The 23,498-nt window shown below is 30.7% G+C and overlaps 1 protein-coding gene across 3 annotated transcripts in view; it reads right to left on the reverse strand.

The window, feature by feature from the left end:
- Positions 1–22,707, reverse strand: part of LOC127734932 (arrestin domain-containing protein 3-like) — a 56,850-nt gene extending 34,143 nt beyond the window's left edge. The window contains exons 1-7 of one of the 3 annotated variants that reach the window (XM_052244982.1): positions 22,531–22,707; positions 19,439–19,585; positions 16,032–16,249; positions 14,469–14,648; positions 13,819–14,001; positions 12,888–13,074; positions 10,660–10,790 (exon numbers count right to left, since the gene is read on the reverse strand). In XM_052244982.1, coding sequence (XP_052100942.1) covers positions 10,669–10,790; positions 12,888–13,074; positions 13,819–14,001; positions 14,469–14,648; positions 16,032–16,249; positions 19,439–19,585; positions 22,531–22,648 — 1,155 coding nt within the window. In that variant the 5' untranslated portion in view covers positions 22,649–22,707 and the 3' untranslated portion in view covers positions 10,660–10,668. Of the gene's footprint in view, positions 1–4,564; positions 10,791–12,887; positions 13,075–13,818; positions 14,002–14,468; positions 14,649–16,031; positions 16,250–16,963; positions 17,111–19,438; positions 19,586–22,530 lie in introns of those variants that run through there. The other 2 variants (XM_052244980.1, XM_052244979.1) reach the window with 2 other exon arrangements.
- Positions 22,708–23,498: the final 791 nt, after the last annotated feature.

Below are 23,498 nucleotides of genomic sequence, written 5' to 3' on the forward strand. Positions count from 1 at the left end.
CCTAATATCTTGTTTATGCTTGATCCGCACAACATAAGTTCCTAGAAACTAATATTTGTCCGCAAGCAGCGAGGGATTCACAAGATTAACATAACGTCCTTACTGCATCTAATAGAGAAATTTGACGAAGAATCATTTATTAACTGAAATATTTGGTACTATATAATACACGGGTAATTCCAATAATATCAAAGGATATTGTCCCTCGCAGTATATCATATTTCGCTCGCAAGATCAAGCTCGTGCAATATGATATACTGCTTGTGATAATATTTCTTAACATAATTGCAATAACCCTATAATATAAACAGCTCAAAGAGTAGCAAAAGAAACTATGTAGGTCATTGACGCTATAAGGAGTTAGATCTTACTTTTACTTGAAATTAATCATTTTGATGTTCTGGAGATTGAGACTGTTGCCCATCAAAGACAAAAGGGAAAGAAAATTGAAGAAACGAATGACACCAAATGTTCTCCAACAATGAACACAAGCCAGTACAGAATTGTTTGCAACAAAATACTTTCACTAAATGTGAATTCATTCAAGGCATCAATTCAAACAAATAAAATACGCCTTTTTAAAGTCGTAAAGATAAAAAACAATACAACATACATGTATAATAATAATAAGCTTGATAAATACATTAAAATAATGAAATTATTTATGTATTGATGTTATAATATTTTTGTAAATGACTAACAATATTCAGTTGATCTACCTGAAGATTCCCTGATCTTCTGGTGTTAATGAAATAGAGAACTGCATTGAGATAGCTGTCTCAGTAGAGTTATTCTTAACAGCGTGTCCAGTATTGCTGTTGAGTAAAAAAAAATAAGCTTGCACAAACCTTTTGAGCCGACGTCAAATATATATCGTTCCTGTATCTGTCATTTATTTCGAGACGTTGGGCATACTCTAGAGCATCCTATATTGCTGCCTTGGCTTCTGATGAACACAAAAGTTTGAAGAACTTAGTTATATTATCAGTTATAGTAATGATGCTACTTACCATAGAACATTTCAGGAACGTTTGACCCTTGTAGGCTTTGTAGTAAAAATAAAGACTTCTGTTTGTGGTTAACACTTTTACTTTCTTTTCTGTTTGTTGGCAGAAGAGTTTTCGAAATGGTAGCACCTATTTTATGGCATTTCTGGTAAAATTTGATATCACCTATTCAAAGTTTGCAGCAAATATAAGAATAAGAAGATGTGGAATGATTGCCAATCAGACAACTCTTCACCAGAGACCAACTCACATAGAAGTTTTAACAATTATAGGTCACCGTACAGCCTTCAATAATGAGCAAAACCCATACCGCATAGCAAGCTTTAAAAGGTCCAGAAATGACAAATGTAAAACAATTCAAAAGAGAAAAGGCCTGATTAATGTACAGAACAATAAACGAAAACAGATAATGCAACAGTAAATATAATATATTGCAGCAAACGACAACCACTGAAGTTTATCCTGCTACTCAAGCATGAATCGTAGGTTGAATTAACTCCATTGTTGCTGAACAAATTTGTTTTAGTTCTAAACAGCAAATTATACTATTGAAATGTCAACTTTTACAAGAGGATTTAACTTACAAATTTAACCCAAAACAGGTGGTACAGCTATGGTCCAGTGGCAAATATTATATGCATAAATGGAAAACAAATGTTGATTTGATCAAAATATGAATGAATCTTGCTTTGTACTAAATACACACAATTCGGATACTTAACGTGCTATTTCACAAGGTAACAGTCCAGAGGAACGCATGAGACTCATGGTGACATTATTTCGATTACGAGCTGACCTGTCTTAGTCTTGCTCTTTCATGTCGTGGTTTAGCGGATAAGGAACAAATACCAATTTTCAAGTCTTTCTTTTGTCCAGGACGTGGATCGAAACCTACTATCCCCTGCACTTGCAACGAGTTCACTACCAAAAGTACACCGAGGCAGTTTATTATTTAATACTAAGCTTTATCTGTAACATATCTTTCGGTATTCAATGAATCTGGGATCAATTAACTATCTGGTCAACCTTGTTAAATTGTTATATGATTTCATTATGTTCCAGGTTCATTCTGCGTTTCGTTTTTTATTACCGACCTCAGCTAGAAACAACACGCCGAAGTCTTTTCTCCTATATCTCAAATATTGATTGATCAATTGTTGTTTGCTTAACGTCCAGTGGAAAATAAGTCATGCATGTCCATGAACAAATTAAAAATTAAACAAAAGTAGGTTCTGTCATGGGGTCAATCCAGATAAAAGGTGAAAAATTGGAATGCGGCTGGAAAATGAGGCTTTGTTGGAAATGGGCATGTAGCATTGCAACAAGCGACCTAATGAGTTGTTACAAGGGTTCTTAACTTGCAGAGAGCATGACACTCCCTCTACACGATGCGTCGTATTTAACATCCCAATTCTGACTGGATGTGGCTGCGAATTTATATGTCACTCATAGCCAAATGAACGCCCTACTTTATTAAGCATTTTACTCCCGGTCGGAAGAAGATCAACGGATGGCCATATTGCTATATCCAGTCATTCATTGGGGTTGCGAGACAAAATACCTTTGGTGAAAAAAATCACATACTGAACTAATATATGATATTTTTACGTCTATCTTCCGAAAAAAGGGTCTTCTTGTTAGAAATTTCTGTTCATTGAAAGCATCCAAGGTTTTGATTAGTAAAATGCAGATATGAAGACGATCAGATGAAAAATGAAAGTGCTATCCCAGTGAATCAAAGATCTTCAATCATAATCAAATTTAAAAAAAACAAAAACAAAAAACAAGAATATATAACTTAAACCTAAAGACGACTGAATAGTTTCTGACTTAAAATGGCACATGAACAATGTATCAAAACTGATTTTGGTTTGGTTATTCTCTAGTTTAATCAAATAAAAACAACTAATACATAATTATGTAATAGCACGTACAGTTGATAAATTGCTTATATAACATAAAATTTCAAATTAAACAATAACAATGAAATAAATTAAAGTTAAAGATAAGAAAGGATTAGGTTTAAAATTACCTTGATATATAATGACTACGAATTCTGGTACCAAATAACTATTTTTCAGGACTCAGGGACATATCTGATTGAACATTTTTTTTGGATTTTGTTTATGTTGTACAACCAATTTTAGGCTAATTTTAAATGCATTTTCATTTTGGAAACATTAATTACTTACTTACATTGATTTTTGAGATCATATATCTTTCCTTTGAGCATCTTTAGATCATAAATTTGTCTTGGTAAAAAACATTGCCAAAACATTTCAGAAAGGCCACATAAATGTGTAAAAATATTTTTGCATTAAATTCAGAAATTTTTCAGTTTAAGAACAAAAAAAAATATATTGAATGCTATGAATCAGAAAGTTTTATTTACAAAATATGTTGGACCACTTTAACTGCAAACTATATATTCAAAAATTCATGTCATGATTTTATAAAACCCTTACATAATGAACACTGCATTGTTAAATATATTTTTGTTAAGAAATTTCCTAGATTATTATACTACAACATATACTAATGTTAGTATATAGCTATAATAATAATTATGTAATAGTTATAGCATTATTATCTGTTTTCAAATATTCACTAAAATAGAAAAGGGATTAATTTTAAATTTACTCTCTTTTGGTGCACTGCAGAACATATTTGAATTTACTCATTTTAAATCAAATCTTTGACGTTCACGTTAATACAGCAACAGTATTAGTACCACTGTGAACGCATCATATTCAGCTGATTGTCAAATGTCATGCATTTAGGAGTCATCTTAAAACCTACAGTAAGTCATTAATGTTCATTATAAAAACTCATTAAACATACCAGGTTTATAATCTGTGTGCCATTTCTACAACAGACTCATCAGCAGTGCTTTATCAAAACAGTTTGAAAGCCAATTAAATCATTGATTTGATTTTTTGATTTTTTGTGTTTTTAACGCCACTTTTAAGCACCGCTTTTGGGCTATTTCATGGCGGCCAGATTTTATTGGTGGAGGAAGCCGTAGTGCCCGCAGAAAACCACCAACCTTCGATAGGAAAACTGACAATCCTAGTCAATTAAGATTGGAGTCGAGTGCACCTGCACGAGCGGGGTTCCAAACTCACAACCTCAGTGTTGACTGGCTAGTGATTACAGTAGTAACTACTTAGACTACTTGGCCACCGAGGCTCCCCCCCAATTAAATCGTGAAGTTGAAGATATTAAAAACCTAAAATTCCAAAAAGTTGTGTCAAGTCTAGCTAAGTCAATCCTTGCTAGGAGCAAGATAAAAATAAAAGCAAGATTTTTTATCATTTAAAAAAGTAACTATTACAGAACCAATAAAAATTTATCCAAGAAAAAATAGAAATTAGCAGTTATGAATATAAAGCAAATGTTCATACAAGATAGCACATATCATTCTTTAAGCACCAATAAAATGAGGTTATTTCAAATATACATTTGAAATACATTTCATATTGAAAAATAATGATTGACCTTTATTTGAAAGCAATACCTTCTATAAATACTTGAAGGTATTCAAAACAAACAATGAAAAAAGTATTTGATGGTATTTATTATGTTGAATTGTATCTGTATGACCTATTTGAACTCGCAATAATTTAAAACATCAACTTTTACTGGGTATATATGTAATTTTGATCACTTGTATGTACTGTATACATAACACACATTTGTTTACAACAACATGTTTAATTTCAAACCAAAAATAGTAAAACATCAATACTTTTCCAAATTCTACATTATTGACGTTTGTGAAAAAAAATTAGTTAACAGTAATGAAAAGACATAAGAATCAGCATTTCTTTCAGGGTTTTGTCTGCAATATGGCAAAATAGAAACCAGAAAAGTAAAAAAATTGGAAAACAAGACCGAGATGAACCTCAATTGTAAATAGATATAAAAAGAATAAAAAAGATACCATAATATCATGTCAAAATAATGCAGCAAAAGATGGAAATCAAATAAAATGACAACAATATAATCTGACTAGTGAAAGAATATATCAATTATAATAAAATGCTCCGCTGGGCGCAGCTTGATACGACCGCAGAGGTCGAACCCTGAACAGTTGGGGCAAGTATGGACACAACATTCAAGCTTGATACAGCTCTGAATTTGGATTGTGATTAAATATTTGACACAGCATAGGTTTCTGACACAGAATGAATGTGGTCAAAGAACTTAAAAAAATTTAATTTACCTATTATAGTCCAATATCCAAAATCTAAATACATACACGGTTAGATTCAGCATATCAAAGAACACCAAGAATTAAATTTTTGTTAAAAATCAAACTAAGTTTAATTTTGGACCCTTTGGACCTTAATGTAGACCAATTTGAAAACAGGACCAAAAATTAAGAATCTAAATACACGGTTAAATTCAGCATATCAAAGAACCCCAATATTTCAATTTTGATGAAATCAAACCATATCATTATTATTTGCTTTTATATATAAATAAAAAATAACCAACTTAAAATGGAAAATTTTAAAGAAAAAAAAAAGGAAAAAAGGAAAAAAAAAAACCCTCCCAATTTTTTTAACCCCCTTATGATTCATCACCCCCAAACTCAATCCCAGCCTTCCCTTTGTGGCATGGTACCTTGCAGTACAAATTCAGAGAGATCCATACACTTGAACACAAGTTATTGTCTGGAAACTAGAAAAATGCTTATTTTTAGCCCCTTTTTGGCCCCTTTTTCCTAAACGTTTTGGGCAATTACCCCCAAACTCAAACCCAGCTTTCCCTTTGTGATATGGAACCTTGTAGTACAATTTCAGAAAGATCCATACACTTACACACAAGTTATTGTCATGAAACTAGAAAAATGCTTGTTTTTTGCCCCTTTTTTGGCCCCTAATTCCTAAAATTTTGAGGCAATTAGCCCCAAAATCAATCCCAACATTCCCTTTGTGATATGGAACCTTGTGGTACAATGTCAGAGAGATCCATACACTAACACACAAGTTATTGTCTGGAAGTTACAAAAATGCTTATTTTTTGCCCCTTTTTGGCCCTTAATTCCTTAACTGTTGGTACCATAACTCCCAAAATCAATCCCAACCTTCCTTTTGTAGTATTGAACCTTATGGTAAAATTTCATAGAGATCTATTCACTTAAACTTAAGTTATTGTGCGAAAACCAATGTGTCTTCGGACGACGACGACGCCGGACATCGGCGACGATGACGACACCAACGTCATACCAATATATGACCGCAAAAATTTTTTGCGGTCGTATAAAAACTATGCATGCATAAATACAAATATTATATCATAAACAATATTAACAACAAAGATAATGTGAAAATCAATCAGTTATACTACAAGAACAACTGTAAAAAAAAACGAGCATTCCTGAGATAGTTAAGACATTTTTCAAAGAAATCCGTGTATTTATAAAAATGTCTTCTGGTTCCAAAATCTCCTTCTCACAGGAGAATTGATAAATAAAAAGCGTAAGAGGGTATTATCTTCACAGTGAGTTTCATTTGTTTTTTTCCATTTTATGTTTTGATTTCTGTAAATGAAACTGCAATGTCTGATGGAGACTGAGATCACTTGCCAATTTTTGAAGGTGATAAAAACTGTATCAATTACCAGAAGATTTTGCCATTTATCCCGTAACAAAATTTTAATGAATTTTCAAATAAATTTGCCCAGTTTTCTGATCATTGTTCACATGGTAAAAATGTAAAAATGGTTCAGGCAATACCAAACAGTTCTTTATGAGGATAACAATTGCATAATTTCCTCAAAATTTGGTTGAAGATCATATTGTATCATCTCCCAAACGTTTGGTGGCATTTGGCCCATCAAAATACTTTCAGAAGAATTAATCCCAAAGAAAGATTTTGTTCTGTAATGGCATTTTGTTTATATTGGTTGAAAATTTTGGCCCAAATTTGACACTATACCCCCATTGGTTCATCCATTTCCTGATTTCAGGGGAAAAAAACATTAAAAAGAAGACAGCAATAGAAGACATACAACAGATACCAATGGATGTCAATTGATCATATGCTTCTTTTAGAGAGGTAAGCTAAAATAAGAAACAAATATATGTTTTGACATCATAAATACACCCAGTATACTAAGAACAACGAACAAAAAAAACACAATCTTTCAGATTATTTCAGTTTTGGACATGAATTCTCGTTCAGGCAATTTAAAAACAGAATATTTAAATTGAATAAAATATATAGTATGAAGTGTTTAATCAAAACAAAGTATGTCACAAGAGTAGGCACTTTAAAATTGCTACTGTAAGTGGTTTGTTCAAAACATCTCAGTATGAATATAAACACAAATTTTTAAATATATAACTCTGTTTGACAAGAGCTTAATCCCTTTTTTTCATATTTTTAAACAAAACAACAATTTTTAAAAAATTCAAAATATCATGTAAAAACATTGAAAATTTGCAAAAAAAAAGACTTAAAAATAAGCTATTTTCAATCTAAATTTATTACTTGAATTGCATTTGAATCATTTTATTTTCATAAAACATTACCAATGAAACTGAAATTGAACATTGAGAAAACAGTTTTCCTTTTTTATGGCTTAAAGGAGTTCATATTATTAAACTAGACAAAGATGATGCCACCGTTGGCTTTAGTAACAGTGTTATTGAAGGACACATTTGATACCCTCGCAATAATTAAAATTTAATCCATTTTGTGGGAGAATTTATGAATATTTGTTGTTCATTTCTAAATTGATTACTACATTTTAGCAAATTTTACAAGACTATAAAATGTGAATGTAAATTACAAAAATGACATTTCAACAACCCATCATTGGTGGAAAATATTAAGAAAATTAAAATTCTTATAAAATACACACCTTTAGTATATGTTCTATCATCCTACATAGCATAAAGGTTTTGACATAAAAAAGTGTTGGAGGAGATGATGCCCCACTTGCATATAATATTATAAAGGGACATAACTAGAGAACTGTAAAGTATATTTTGAGAAAACATAAAACTCTGAGATATTGGATTCATATAGTTACTAATAAACCTCTTATTGTTTACAAAGTTTATAAATTGTTTGTATATGAAGATGCAACTAATACTAAATAATTAATTGGATGTCTAACGTAAAAAATAATTTTATTATCTTGGAATTAACAATGTCTGGATTACATAAGATCCTGGTACAATATCAATTGATTGCTTTAAAACATATTAAAGATTGATTGATTGGTGTTTAACACCACTTTCAGCACTATTGGCTATTTCGAGGTGATCCGTTTTCATTGGTTGAGGAAGATGGAGTCCCCGGAGAGAACCACCAACCATTGTCAGGAAAACTAACAAAGCTAGTCAATAGAGATTAGAGTCAAAGGCACCTGCCAAGTGCAGGGTTTGAACTCACAATCTGTGTTGACAGGCTAGTGATACAGTAGTTGGACTACTTAAACCACTCAGCTACCGAGGCCCCTATATTTGTAACTATTACAAAGTTGCACAATAGTGTTACAAGAATGTATTTAACTATATTTATAGACAATATAAATTAGTATTTGGTATTATATTATTAATTATTTAGATTTGAATTGTAATGTGTTACTGTAAACTAAATTTGGAAGTGGCACACTTAAATCAAATATTAAAGCTATTCATTAACAAAATACACAAAGAGATAATAGATTTTTAATATGTTGCAATATGAGTGCTTTAGAGGACGAATAACACTTTGTTTTAACTTGTCCAGCATACAGATCTGTTATTGAAACAGTAATGTTCAAGGCCAAATCAGTACAAGTAAGATAACTTATTCAAATTTTAATGTAAATCTCTTACTGTCAAACTATGCAATTATTTAAAAGCAGCTTGGAAAATTGGATCACAAATATTGTTATAATATAAGTTTATGTATGTCTGTTTGATTGTCATGGTTTTCATTATATGCTTCTTGCAAATTAAATATTTATTAAAATCTAATTGTTTCATTTTAAACTTGAACTAGAAATTCACTTACACAAAACAGAAATAAGTAAAATCCCAATTTAGCAATTAGAAAATAATTAGTATTAGGGCTATTCCATTAAAATGTATGTGGGAGTGTAGGAAGGGTCTTTCAAAATATCCCTACAACCAAGAACCATTTTTTAGATAATTTTGCATAATGGTAATAGACGCATTCTGAAAAAAGAGCCATGACCCACATTCAATAATTAAACTTCCCTTCCTACCCCCCACATACATTTTAATGGAATAGCCCTTATTAAAATGCTAATGAATATCATCTGACAACAACCAGTTTCACTAACAACAACAACTGTCTAATTGTTAATCATCAAATTATTATAACATCTAAACATAAATTTATTATAACAACTAAATATCAAATTATTAAAAGAACTATAACTTTTATAGCAAAATTATGCATTCATAGTACTTAATTGCACATCTAGTCGGCATGCATGTTGATTACTTGTAATGTATAATTTTATATGTAACATTTAACATTTGTTAGTAACATTTTACATGTAGTATTTGTTAGTAACATTTTACATCTAGTATTTGTAAGCATCATTTTATATGTAACATTTGTATGCAACATTTTATATGTAACATCTTATATGTAACATTTTATATGTAACATCTTATATGTAACATTTTAAGCCAAAAAGAGATATTCACCTTGTACAATGTTGTACCTGTTAGACTTGTGAAAAATTGTTTCATAGGACATTCAAAATAAATGTTCTCTTTTTGCTGCATTCTTTTTGAAAACTCAAAATAATATTCAGGTAATGATTCTGGAATTCTTTTTTTTTTAAAGAGAGGGTTGATTTATATATACTATATTCCTTGTATTTTGCAGTTCAGTTATAATTTGCAAAAGTTTTGAAGTAGATAATTTTTTATTCATTATCCACTGTTCACGGAAAAAAATTAACATATAAAATGTCTAAGAGTTTCCATTCATTTTAATTTCTGAAAATTATAGAGTTATCTCCCTTCATTCTTTATTAACAAGGCATTCTACAGAATTAATACATGATTGTCAAAACATAATTACAAAATATATATATCTATATAAAATAATACCCAACTCTTTAAATTACAGGAGTTAATATTTCAAAGAGTCTCTTTAAATGTTCAGCAGAAGACAAATTACATTGTTTGGCCTTTAATCTTATAACAACTAGTATATGAATATTCATGGTATTCAATTTTTAATACAAGTTGAAGTGTCCCTGTTTCATTGGAGCAATTTTGTTAAAAGTTATCTCCAATTTGTTATAATGTTTCTATATAGTTTATACAGCAAATTTTAACATTTTTTCTTTGAAAATATCCAAGTTTGTAATACTTGAAATTCAAGTGTAATTTACTATTACCTTTTGATAAGATTTAAAAATAACTATTATCTTAATATATCTAAAATGTCATGGGTAATACATAACAAAGAAGAATAACTCTTACATAAGTAGGAGACAACTCACATTTAGTCAAAAATGGGATTAAATATTTTTCTTAAACAATCACAACGATGACATTCAAACTTTATAACAAGTTCACAGTAAGATATACATTTACATATACCGGTATAACTTTATCTTATCACTAAATTGATGTATGCAGGTTACATTATATATGAGTTCGGACCTTTGATTTTCATGAGAAGTTGTAGTATGGATATGCAGGTGCATATGACATTTGACCTTTTGTATGTTCATTGTCCCCTTCTTCATGCATGTCTGACTTTCCAAAAACACATTCTGCATAAGATGGTGGAGCTAAAAAATATATAAAACAATAGTTTAGCATAAAATGAAGATTATGCAGCTTCATCCAGAGTGATACAATATCATTTAAGGAATATAATTATATTTTAATGCAAAAATAAGAATAGAAGAGTTAAATTGAGCTTTTTAGTTGTTTTGATTTGAAAATTTAATACTATGCATTGTTGAAATATTGTCTTGGAGAGCACATGTAGTCAACATAGTGAGACTAAACATCATTTAAAAACAACTTCATGATTAATGTTTGTCTATTGAAATGATGGATTGTGATTATTAGGAAATATATCTTAGATTCTATAAAAAAATAAAACGAAAAGAATTCTGCAGAACCCTGTGTCTTTCCTATGACTGCTGCTGTCAGTACAGAGGTGTTATGTTGACTGCCAAAATATCAATCAATTTATCAGTAACAAGAGCCTGTCAGAGTGACAGAAAACCGGATTTCCTGCGGAGATCGAACCCTGAACAGTTGAGCAAATATGGACACTACATTTAAGCTTAAAACAGCTCTGAATTTGGATTGTGAATGAATGTTTGACACAGCATAGGTTTGTGACACAAAATGAATGCGGTCAAAGAAAATTTTGAAATTGGACATTTACCTATTATATTCCAATATCCAAAATCTAAGTTCATTGTTAGAATCAGCATATCAAAGAACCCCAAGAATTCAATTTTTGATGAAATTAAACAAAATTTTAATTTAGGACCCTTTGGACCTCAATGTGGTATTATCTCATTAATAATGAAAATAATTACAGGTTTTGATTCAGCATTTCAAAGAACCATATTTATATTCAATTTATGTTGAAATCAAACACAGTATAATTATGGACCCCAATTTGGACCAACTTGAAAATTGGGGCCAAAATCAGAAATCTAAATACATGTTTATTAATAGACAAAATAAGCTTAGATTTTAAAGGAGTTTGCTTCATAAAAGTAAATATATATATATATATATATATATATAGCATTCAGAAAACAAGTTTATACAGAATAACAAACAAACCTACCACAAAATTCTTTAAACAATTTATCAAAGAAAAGAAGAAAAAAATCCAAAATGTCATTTATCATTAATACAATATCTATCAAAAATCTATAAAACTTATCTGTAATTATCTTCAAAATGTCTAATGATGAACAGTAAATTTCAAACTTTATTTATACAGCCCTACAGATCTTATCAGGAAACAGAAAGTTTTCAAATAAATCTGCCACTCCAATTATAATCATATGATAAGATATTTACCATTCATATTTATGCTTTGTTATCTGAATACAGGTGAAAATTATTTAAAAACACTTAGTGTAATCAAACTTTATATATATAATTAATAGTTCCCAATATTTTTCTTTCATTTGTTACAAATTAATATAGATCTGCAACTTATCTATCAATATCAACAATTCTATCTGCACAATGTAATGTAATGAAATATATCCTTTAATAAAAATAGATTATTATCTAATGAAAATGATATTTGCAAATCAAAATTTCTGTTCAAAGGGAAATAACTCAATCATACATATAATAGTATAACTTACTAACTAAAAGGTTGAAAGCTCAACAACGAGAAAAGCTAAAATCGTAAAAATTGAACTTGACCTTCATTTAGTCACAGGAAACAACATATCTAAATTTGAAAAAATTTCGTCAAAGCCTTTGCATGTTAATGAACAGACACTGTGTGGCAGCCACCCGCCATACATCCCCAAATCAATAACTGATTTTTTCCTTCGAAAATCCGGTTAAAAATGGAAAATAGAAAAAAAAGAATTTGCTAAATTTTCCTCTGGATATTGTCTTTTGATCATAAGAAAAGCTTCTGTCCAAGTTCCATGAAATGTCTTGAAGGTTTGACCAAATTTTCAATGTCTTAAAAAAAAAGTTTAACAACAGACTGAACCTAAATTTTGATGCTGCTGGTGTGCCAACAGAATGTTGTATAGCTAAATCTCGCTTCAAATACAAAAATGTTGCAAACTTGACTAAAAATGGGAAATAGGAACATCTATCAGTAATGTGATGCTCTACGAAAAAGATTGCCATACAGTCTTTCCTAAAAATAAAATAATACTTACCTAATTCTGGTGCTGATGGAAATGCTCCTGGACCTTGACCTACTACATTAATATTTATGTCATGTGGTGCAATAGCTGGCTGAGGTTGCATTATACTTTGAAATGAACTTCTTAATGGTATTGATCCAATGATGATATCAACGGGAACTACTAAACGTTTTGACACACTAGATGGGTTGACGTGTAACTGAAATAAAAAGTAATATCATGAAAATTAACTGTACGAAAGAAAAGAACACTCATAAACAATTTTTTGGTGAGTGTTTCAAGACTTTATGTTTTCATGAATAGCCTAAAGATGGAAGCTTGCTGAATGTCAAATTGAGTTTCAAATTATGGCTCTGTTAGAGACATAGCAAAATATTCATATGCTAAAAGATTATGGTATATCCTCTCTAATTTTCACTCAAAAGGTAAAATTGAGATAGTAGCTTTTTATTCATTAATTTATAAAAGTAGCTTTTTATTCATTAATTTATAAAAGATAAACAATGTTGGCTTCAAATTTTGTCTGTCCTATGAGTTCATCTATTAAACACAATAGTAAAGATTGTGGAAAAAGAGAATATGTTTAAGTCGTTACAATGAACATGACAATGTTAATATGAATTGAAATCATATTTGCTGACCATCTTCTCATTCCATGGTTTAAACGTTTAATTTGTTTTTGTTGTAGTTTTTGCCATTCCTGGTACAAATCTTGAGATAAATCATCAATTGAGCATATCTGGGATATAATTAGTTGTAGTGTATACGAGAGAGTACCGTTAGTTTGATGAATTATCTCAAGCTTTGTATAAAAATTGGCAAAACTACAAAAATGTGTACGTTGCTGAACATTTCAATTTGTGGTGTACCTGTACCCATCAAAACCATAAAAGTTGGTTTTTCACAAATAATAATGATTCATGCACAGTAATGAGCTAACTACCTCTAAATGATATCTTATGTCTATGATGGTACATCCAGCCAGAAAAGATGGTGCAACAGGAGGAATAACTATCCTTTTGCCTGATAAGCTTTGTGTTTCACCAGGGTTGGACTGGTCTAAAACTAGTTTTGTCACCTCCTGGGGAACTGACTTTGTTTTTGATGTCGCATGGAACAGCATGTGCTAAAAAGATATGAAATAATCAAAGTTGCATAAAAATGGTCTTCAGAAATATGATTCAGAATCATAATTTTGCATATTTTATATTTCTGTGCTTTTAATCTAAAGCCACAAAGCATGTTGACTTAAATAGGTCATTTGACATACAAGCTAATTTGACTTGCTTGTACTGATTACTATGAAAGTTATAAGTAAAGATAATCTACAAAAAGAGGCTCCTAGGAGCCTGAACCACTCACATGGTAATACATGCCATGATCAAAAACAAATTTTAAATATGTGACTTTTTGAATGTGTTTAACTAAATACAAGGCCAAAAACTTATTGAATTTATCTTCTTCAGAACCATGAACACATAATATATTCACCTTAAAATCAGAATATTAAAAGTCAATTACAAAATATTATCAAGTCCTCTTCAAGTTCATAAAAATCATGAAAGGAGATGGTATGATAAGGTCACTAGTTACCAGATTAAGCTTGACTTCTACAGAACATGCTGTATCTGACAAATTCTGTATTTCACCCTGAAGGTAGATAGCTTCCCCTGGAACATATCCAGATTTGTCTACTCGTATAACACCAGTTATTGGTCCCGATTCACAACATAAACAACATAGAGTCTTTGCTACCTGATTCTGCATTGGTCTCTACAATTATAGAAATTTTATATATAAGAATGATGTGACTAGAATTCTAACGTGGGGGTACCCAAATTGCACCTATTTTGACAGTTTTTTCACCTACGTTTTTTTTATGATCCAGACAAAAGTTTCCATTTTGTGTTTATTTTGTAGATGTATCCTTATTTACTATATAGTCCCACCAATTTAATTTTTAATCCATATATTGAATCCTAGAAAAATGGGTTTGAACTGACCTCCAAACGACCCATGATTCTGTAATGAGGAGTACCCAAATTGCATCCATGCTTAAATTCACTTCCGTAAAAATCTAATAACTGATGTTTTATATTATTTCTTCAAATATTTAGAACAATTTGACAATAGTCCATGCTTATTATTCATTTTTTAAGAAATGGATGCCTGTAACATATTGTTTTTGCTCATTTTTAAAAGATGACTTTTTATGGACGTCGCATGGCGACGTTTTCGTAGATTTTACTTTTTCCAGTAAACACTTCATCTGTTGATATATACTGTGAACGTTCTGTGAATATTTAAATATATTTACCTATTTGAAAGACGTGCATAATGTCAAATGATAAAAAAACATAAATTGGTTAGTCCCTAAGAAAACTTGTAAGAAATTTCGCTGCTATTTTTGCTAACTAGGTGCAATTTGGGTACTCGGTGCAATTTGGGTAAATGACGTTAGCTTGATTTGCTGAAATGAAACTTAGTTCTGGTTGATCAAATTTGTTTATTTGTTAGCTACTATATATAATGTTATCTCATCTACCTTTTACATGTAGGGTTGTTGATTAAACTTCTTGGTTTGTTTCCCAACAGAAACTGCATCAAATACTCGATACCTTTATTTTATTTAATTATGCCAATAAGAAAATGAACTTTTAAGAAAATTAATCATGTTTTGCTACTGTAAATTCAGAAATTATTGCAATGTTTTTATTATTGCGAAAAATGCGACAGGGTTATAATCGCAATAATTTAAACTTGCACTTTGAAATTTTTTATATGAATTAAACACGATTTTTCTCAATATAGCAAAAATTAAAATCGCATTTTAGTCTAAAATGACAAAATCGCAATAATAAATGCACGCAATAATTTCTGAATTTAATTCAGTTATGTAAACTATTCAGACTAAAAATACTGTGGATTCAACATTATTATTTGTATTGCACCAATCTTAATGAATGGCATTGGTATAGGTGAACCATGAATTGTATTGATCAGTGAAATACAGTTTCTTAAAAGCTTATGTGCTGACTATGTCGAAACCACGAAATTAAGAATCCATAAAAATGCAACTTTGTCTCAATTCACAAAATTTAGTACCCTCGAAAATAAATGAATCAATAGTATTTAAAAGATATATAAAAGTGTTACCGGAGCTTCTGGAATGGCATTCAAATCTAGCAGAGAAACAACTGTAAATGGCAGTTTAGTGTGGTGATCGAATTTCCAAGGCTTGTCAATGGTGGCCTTTAACAAGTATCTGACCTGTCCATACATGTGTTCAAAGGAAGATGGTAAGGTGGGTGGCAGCATAAACTGGAAAGGAAAGTTATGTTGTCCACTGGGCAGCTTGTCACCATGTCCTAAAGCTAACATAGAAATATAACCTATGAATAACATTCTGTGCAAAAAATAATAAAAATCACAAATTTCTTTATAAAAGACTTGGTGTATAGCCAGAAATCTTTAAAATTATTTGTTTTGATGTCCAAAAAAATGAAATACATTCCGTTTATAAATTCAGAGGTAGAAATGTTTGTAGCAGGACTGAATATGCTGAAAATGTTTAATGAAATACTGTTCCATACAAGATATTCTTTAATATTCCTAAACTTAAACAAAACATCTAATCTTAATTTATATTTAAAATAACACTTTAAACATTTCTCAAGCAAATGTAAATGTTTTAATCCCATAACATATTTCATTAAAATAAGCTTAACATTGATGTTGGGCATGGCCATGATTCAAGCTCTATGAAATCCATATTTCTTATCATCTGTTCAATCACGTGATTGTATTTTGCTGGTAAAATTTATACAAAAATATAACCTTATATGTGCCAAAAAATATAGCCTTGCATGTGCCATAAAAATATAGCCTTACATTTGCCATAAAAATATAGCCTTGCATGTGCCATAAAAATATAGCCTTGCATGTGCCATAAAAATATAGCCTTACATGTGCCATAAAATATAGCCTTGCATGTGCCATAAAGACATAGCCCTACATGTGCCATAAAATATAGCCTTACATGTGCCATAAAGACATAGCCTTACATGTGCCATAAAATATAGCCTTACATGTGCCATACAAGGCAATGGTAATATCAAAGTATGTTTCATGAGCACTGTATGTATCTGTTTCTGTTCTTCTATCATCCCCTGTCCCTGTCTCGCGTGTCTCAGTCCAATGAACATTAGCATAGCCTTGATATCTCAGACGAATTTCTGAAATAATGCAAATATTCAAAGACTTTCAAAACTAAGGTCGAAACATAAAACTTTGCATCACAGAATCTATTTCAATATAAAAATAACCACCCCTCTCACCTCATTCCTCTAAACCTATTTTCAAACCCATCAATAATTTACTGTAAAATTTGAATTTGATCATAATCAGAATCAATAAAAAATATACCATTATCATATACAGTGCTCGAGAAACTACCTTGTTTCAGATCAATAATTGTAATAACTATGAAATATCAAATTTGACACCAAAGTCATTCATTATTCAATACCATTGTGTACATGATAATGTATTTTCTTTTTTTAATTCAATACAATTTATTTCAAATACTTAATTACAATTACTTTAGTATCCCAGGAGAGCATACTTAGGGTCCCTAATACATGATCATGTATTAATTTTCCCAATAAATAAATATTAGAACTTGCTGAAAGTTTTGCTTAATTTTGTTTAAATTTGTGTTTTGTTTCTAGCTGAATTCCATCCAATGTTTGGTCATATACATATAAAATGTGCATTTCAACAAGATTTAGTCTTTTTTTCATGTTTGTTTCCGACAGGAATAACAATGAAGGATAGAAAATACAGGAAGCTTGATACTAAACTTCATGAATCTCTGATCTCCTGGGAAAAATGTGATTAAAATTTTATGGAATGGACAGAGGTAAAACAATACAGCCCCTCCCTTGGAGTGGGGGTATAAAAATATGTGTATTATACGAGTAAAAAAGTTTTCTAGATATGAATAAAAGTAGGATGGATTATAATACAATGAGACAGACACCCAATTCCATAAAAAAAAACACAAACATTTGGAGTCCATTAACGTTTTTGACCTTTTTTCTCTATTCTTAATTCATATTGACCATTATTTTCTATTCTTTAATTATTTAAACTATTTTTCTCTATTCTTTATTTATATTGACAATTTTTCTCTATTCTTTATCTATTCTGACCATTATTTTTCTCTATTCTTTATTTATATTGATTATTATTCTCTATTCTTTATTTATTTTGACCATTATTCTCTATTCTTTATTTTGACCATTATTCTCTATTATTAATTTTTTTTCGCCTATTTTCTCTATTCTAATTTTTTTGGCACCTATTTTCTCTTTTCTTTATTTTTTTACCTTTTATTCTGCACTTTTTGTCCTTTAAGCTATATTCTGTAAACTCCATCCAGACCCTCATATATGACTAATCATAAGACAACCACTGAAGAGGTTCCTGGGTTAGGACAAGGTATATGAATGTAAAGTTGTGGAGGGGTTCAACTTATTTTTTGAGATTTCAATCCTCCCCCTTTTGAGGGACATTTAGTCATTACACTTACAATTACCTCATGTGTTATGGCATTTGTGAATTAATGTATTGTTTGTTCACTCATTGAATATTTTTCTTTATTTAGATTCTTGAATTTATTATTCGACAGAATATCCTAAATAAAAACTATACAAATATTATACAAAAATATATTGATATGGACTGATAGTGATCATGGGGTTTGCTGTGGCCCCTTAGTACATTTTCAATTCTTCAATTAGTATTTACCTCTGATTTTGTTGATTTTTTTAATCAAAGATGTACCTAACGGAAGCTATAAATTTTTGGGGCTATTTAGAGAGATCTTTCATCTACTGTGGAATCATTATTATTCATGGGATACTGATTTTCGTTGATTTCGTGGGTTCAGGTGAAACATGAGTTTCAATGTTCAATGAAGTCCAAATTTTTTATAGGCTTGTATAGAGACTATGGTAAAAACACGAAATCAAATATCCACAAAAACGCATGTTTTTCTTTAACCACGAAATTTGGTACCCATGAAAAATTAATACCAGGTATACATAAAGGTCAACAAAATAAACAAGGCCTTTTTCAACTGATTTTTGTAGTTTGTTTTTGTGTTGTGCTGTTACATCACTGTCCCAGGTTATGGGGAGGGTTGAGTGCTCACAAACATGTTTAACCCCGCCACATTCTTTATGTGCCTGTCACATGTCAGGAGCCTGTAGTTCAGTGGTTGTCGTTGGTTCATGTCATACTTGTTTTTCGTTAATTGTTTTGTTATAAATTAGGCCGTTAATTTTCTCAATTGAATTGTTTCATATTTTTGATGTTGGGGCCTTTTTATCGCCGACTGTATGGTATGGGTTTTTCTCATTGTTGAAGGCCATATGGTTGCCTATAATTGATTACATCCTATTTGTTTGAACTATGGTGGATAGTTGTCTCATGGGCAATCATACCTAATCTCCTTATTTTTATAAGGCTACTATTTTATCAACACTTATTCTTCTTACACTGTCCGTATACAGCGACAGTTATATCAAAGTAGGTTTCCCGAGCACTGTAATGTACAGTTCTGGTATGACGATTCTTTCCTGACCCTGATGAGTGTCTCTCTGTCCAATGAACATTGCCATATCCTTCAAATTTTAGTCGAACTTCTGTAAGAAAATATGAACAAAAAAAGTTGAATGAAAGTTGTACACATTGATAGGAGAAAAATAAATTTATGGGTCAAATGACAGGAAAACATCAATGAATTTCATATTTAACAAAAGTACACACACTGAAATATCTTGCCTGCTTAACTTAGTATGAATTAACATAAGCTGAAAGTCTATAATATGAAGGTTATACTACAAGTATCACAAAAACTTAACATTGTCCACATGCAAATGAGGTCAAGGTCTGATGAACTCTGCCAGACAGACATGTACACCTTACAATCATAACTTACATCAAATATAGTTAGCCTATTGCTCATATCATCTGAGAAACAGACCTTATTTCAAAACTGGACTAACCATGGCCAATGAACCATAAAAATGAGGTCAAAGACAGATGAACCCTGACAGACATGTACACCATGCAATCAATCCATACACCAAATATAGTTGATCTGTTGCTTATAATATCTGAAAAAAACAGACATAACCATGAAAATAACTCACTGACAAATGAACCATAAAAATGAGGTCAAGAGCAGATGACAGATGAACACGCAAGACAGACAAGTACACCTTACAAGCATTTTATAGTATACACCAAATATAGTTGACCTATAGTGGCCCTATTGCTTATAGTATCTGACATGTCTGAGAAATAGACCAAACAACAAAACTTTAACATTGTCCAATGAACCATGAAAAAGGTCAAGGTCAGATGAAACCTGCCAGACAGACATGTTCACCTTACAACAAATATAGCTGCTTTATTGCTTATAGTATCTGAGAAACAGACCTAACCACAAAAACTAAACACTGTCCAATGAATCAAGGTCAATTGACACCTGCCAGTCTGACATGTACAGCTTACAATTACTCCATACATCAAATATAATTGACCTATTTATGGTAACTGAGATCATAGGGACTTGACCACAAAAAATTTAACATTGGTCACTGATCCATGAAATTAGGTAAGGTTAGGTGAACCCTGTCTGAAGGACATGTAGACCTTGCAAGGATCCCATATACTAATTATTGTTATCCTATGACAAAAAAACATACATTTTTTTCAAGCAGTCGCTGAATCATTAAAATGAGGTCAAGGACAATGGACGTATGACAGACGGAAACTTCATAACATAAGGCATCTGCATATGAGGTATGAAGCATCCAGGTCTTCTACCTTCTGAAATATAAAGCTTTATACAAATAGTTTATGTTGTTGCCCGCAGCAGATAGTAACCACTATGTCTCACATTTCTGCAACAGGTGAGACAAAAATTAGTTGTTTTTTTTTCTGTATATTTCACCACGTAATAGTGTTGTAGAAATTGTATTATGATGTACTACAGTCTTTATGTCTATTACTACATTTAATGAAATAAAATATTGGTGTAAGAAACAAATTAAATGGTGAGAATCAACATAACCATCAAGACTGATTGCACACGTGTAAATATAACATGTACCTATACCTATATATATATGTAAACATTAAATATGTAATATTAAAGGATACTTTTATGTGAAATAGAACATTTAATCATTAAATAATCCAAACTTTCTTTTGATACTTTATGTGGGTTGACATTATAGACGGGCAGATTTGACACTTATCCAATCCATCACAAGAGCGTTTGGCAGATCATGATTATTTTGTCTTATCTTAAACCTAAGGTAACATAGATGTTGATTTTTTAATATTAATAAATCAGGATATTTTTTAATATTAGAAATCATTTATTAATATTGATAAATCCCATTGAATATTTAATATTATTACATGATTTTTTAATATTAAAAATTCATTTTCTAATATTAGAAATTCATTTTCTAATATTAGAAATTCATTTATTAATATTAAAAAATGACATGAACATGATAATGATAGGAATTCTAAATATTAAAAATTCGATTTATTAATATTAATAAATAGGGAATAAATTCCACAACGGCTTGCCATAATTTTGACCACACATAAGTTATTACATTTAAGTACATGTAGACGTGTCACTGTGATGTGATCCATCTGTTACCACACTGGGAAATCATTTTCTTCCTGATTTTTCATGCGACTGTTTGCCTTGAAAAGTTTACAATTTAACTAAAGCTAGTGGTCCTATAAGTTCAATATTGTTAAACAAGTAAAACATGTCATGCATGTGGAAAGAATTGATTCTTGAAAGTGAAAGAAGTGATTTGGCCAAAGTGAAAGTAGGGAAGATAAGCCTTCAGCATTTCTTAAACGAAACTTCAACATGTTCAATGATGTTCACAGGGCTCTCAAGAGAGAAAGCAGCCATATATTTTGCTAGGACATGCATACATTGTATCTTATTAGAATAATAATGGTCTAAATGCTTTTGAATTTATTATAACCAGTGCAATTTTTTTATTCAATCTGACCAATGGCAAAAATAATATGATGCCACAGAAAAGCAATATATAATTTTAACGATTCTTTTCATTATTGTTTCCTTTCCTGCAAGTATATACAGGAAATGAACTGTATGTACATTTTTGTATGTTTGCTTAGTACTGAAATGTGATCAAAATTCCGAACTCTGTCGGTGACCAATACTTTTAATTCTATTTCGTACTCATAAAAATTAAACACTGATCCACAGCATTTTTTTCAATTGGCTACCCATCCACGGGAAAACTTTGCTTCAGAAATTGAAAAGTGAGCTCAGTTTTAGACAATGGGGTCATAGTATGCTAGTAAGTGAAATTCACATTATCATCATAAAATCATTAGGTGGAAAATATATAGATCTACAACTTGAAGGTGTTTCATGAACTTGACTACATAATGAGGGTTATCATAAAGGAGTCGAAATAAAAATATATTATATGTATTGCGAAATAATAACATTTTAAAAGTATTGCGAAATTACCATAATCATCAGTTATTTTAGAAGTAATGAAAACTTATATACCTCTCATTTTCATGTCTGCATTCAAATCAACATAGACCTGTCCGTTTACGGGTTGTCCTGGGTAAAATATTGCATTCTGATTTTGAAGCTGAATCATAAATGTATTGAGCTTGCCCATTTTTACTAGTTGTTTAGTTGACTCCTGATATCCTGATCAGTTTCCCAACCCAAAGTAAGGGAGGTAATCGGTAAATGAAAGTTAAAATCCAGATAACAACCGGTATGCTTATGAAGGCATTCCGGCAGTTTAGCAGACTACTATTTATTCGAAGTCAGGCGTAGTAACTGACAGCAACCTCAAAGTACTTTACCTACTAAAATACCATCAAGATAGCCTGCATTCTATATCAGCTGCTGTTCTTCATAGATGATTTCAAATATAGTAAGGGGAAAAAATGAGCGTTTAAAAACTGAAAAAGAATGATGCAGAAATAAACAAAAACAAAAAAAACCAATTTAGAATAGCTTCAAATGATGATTATTCAACAAAATACTAGACCCAGTAATTAAAAAAAGCATATATAAATACTTTAGTGTAAGACCTGTTGGTGACCTTCTGCTGTTGTCTGTTCTATGGTCGGGTTGTTGTCTCTTTGACACATTCCCCATTTCCATTCTCAATTTTATAACCTTCATCAATCAGTTTAATAAGCCACCGAAAGCGTCCTAAACCTTCACGTTTAATCAGCCAAAATAAATGTTTACGGAAGACTGTCAAATCCTAATTAATATTAATGAAGAATGATGCACAGCTGACTTAAGTTTCTTGGGAAACTATAAGATTTCTGGTGCAAAATATCAGAAATATATACGTAAAATAGTATCATCTTACTTTTTTCCCCCTGAAAATAACTTTTCAAGAACACCAGTTGAATATGATTATGTATAGTTTCCCCATGGAAATATTTTTGTTGTCTGTTTCCTATGGAAATTATCAATTTTCAGTGTAAAAAAGATTAATTTCTTTT

Source organism: Mytilus californianus, unplaced genomic scaffold (genome assembly GCF_021869535.1).
Source record: "Mytilus californianus isolate M0D057914Y unplaced genomic scaffold, xbMytCali1.0.p SCAF_3, whole genome shotgun sequence".
NCBI lineage: Eukaryota > Metazoa > Mollusca > Bivalvia > Mytilida > Mytilidae > Mytilus > Mytilus californianus.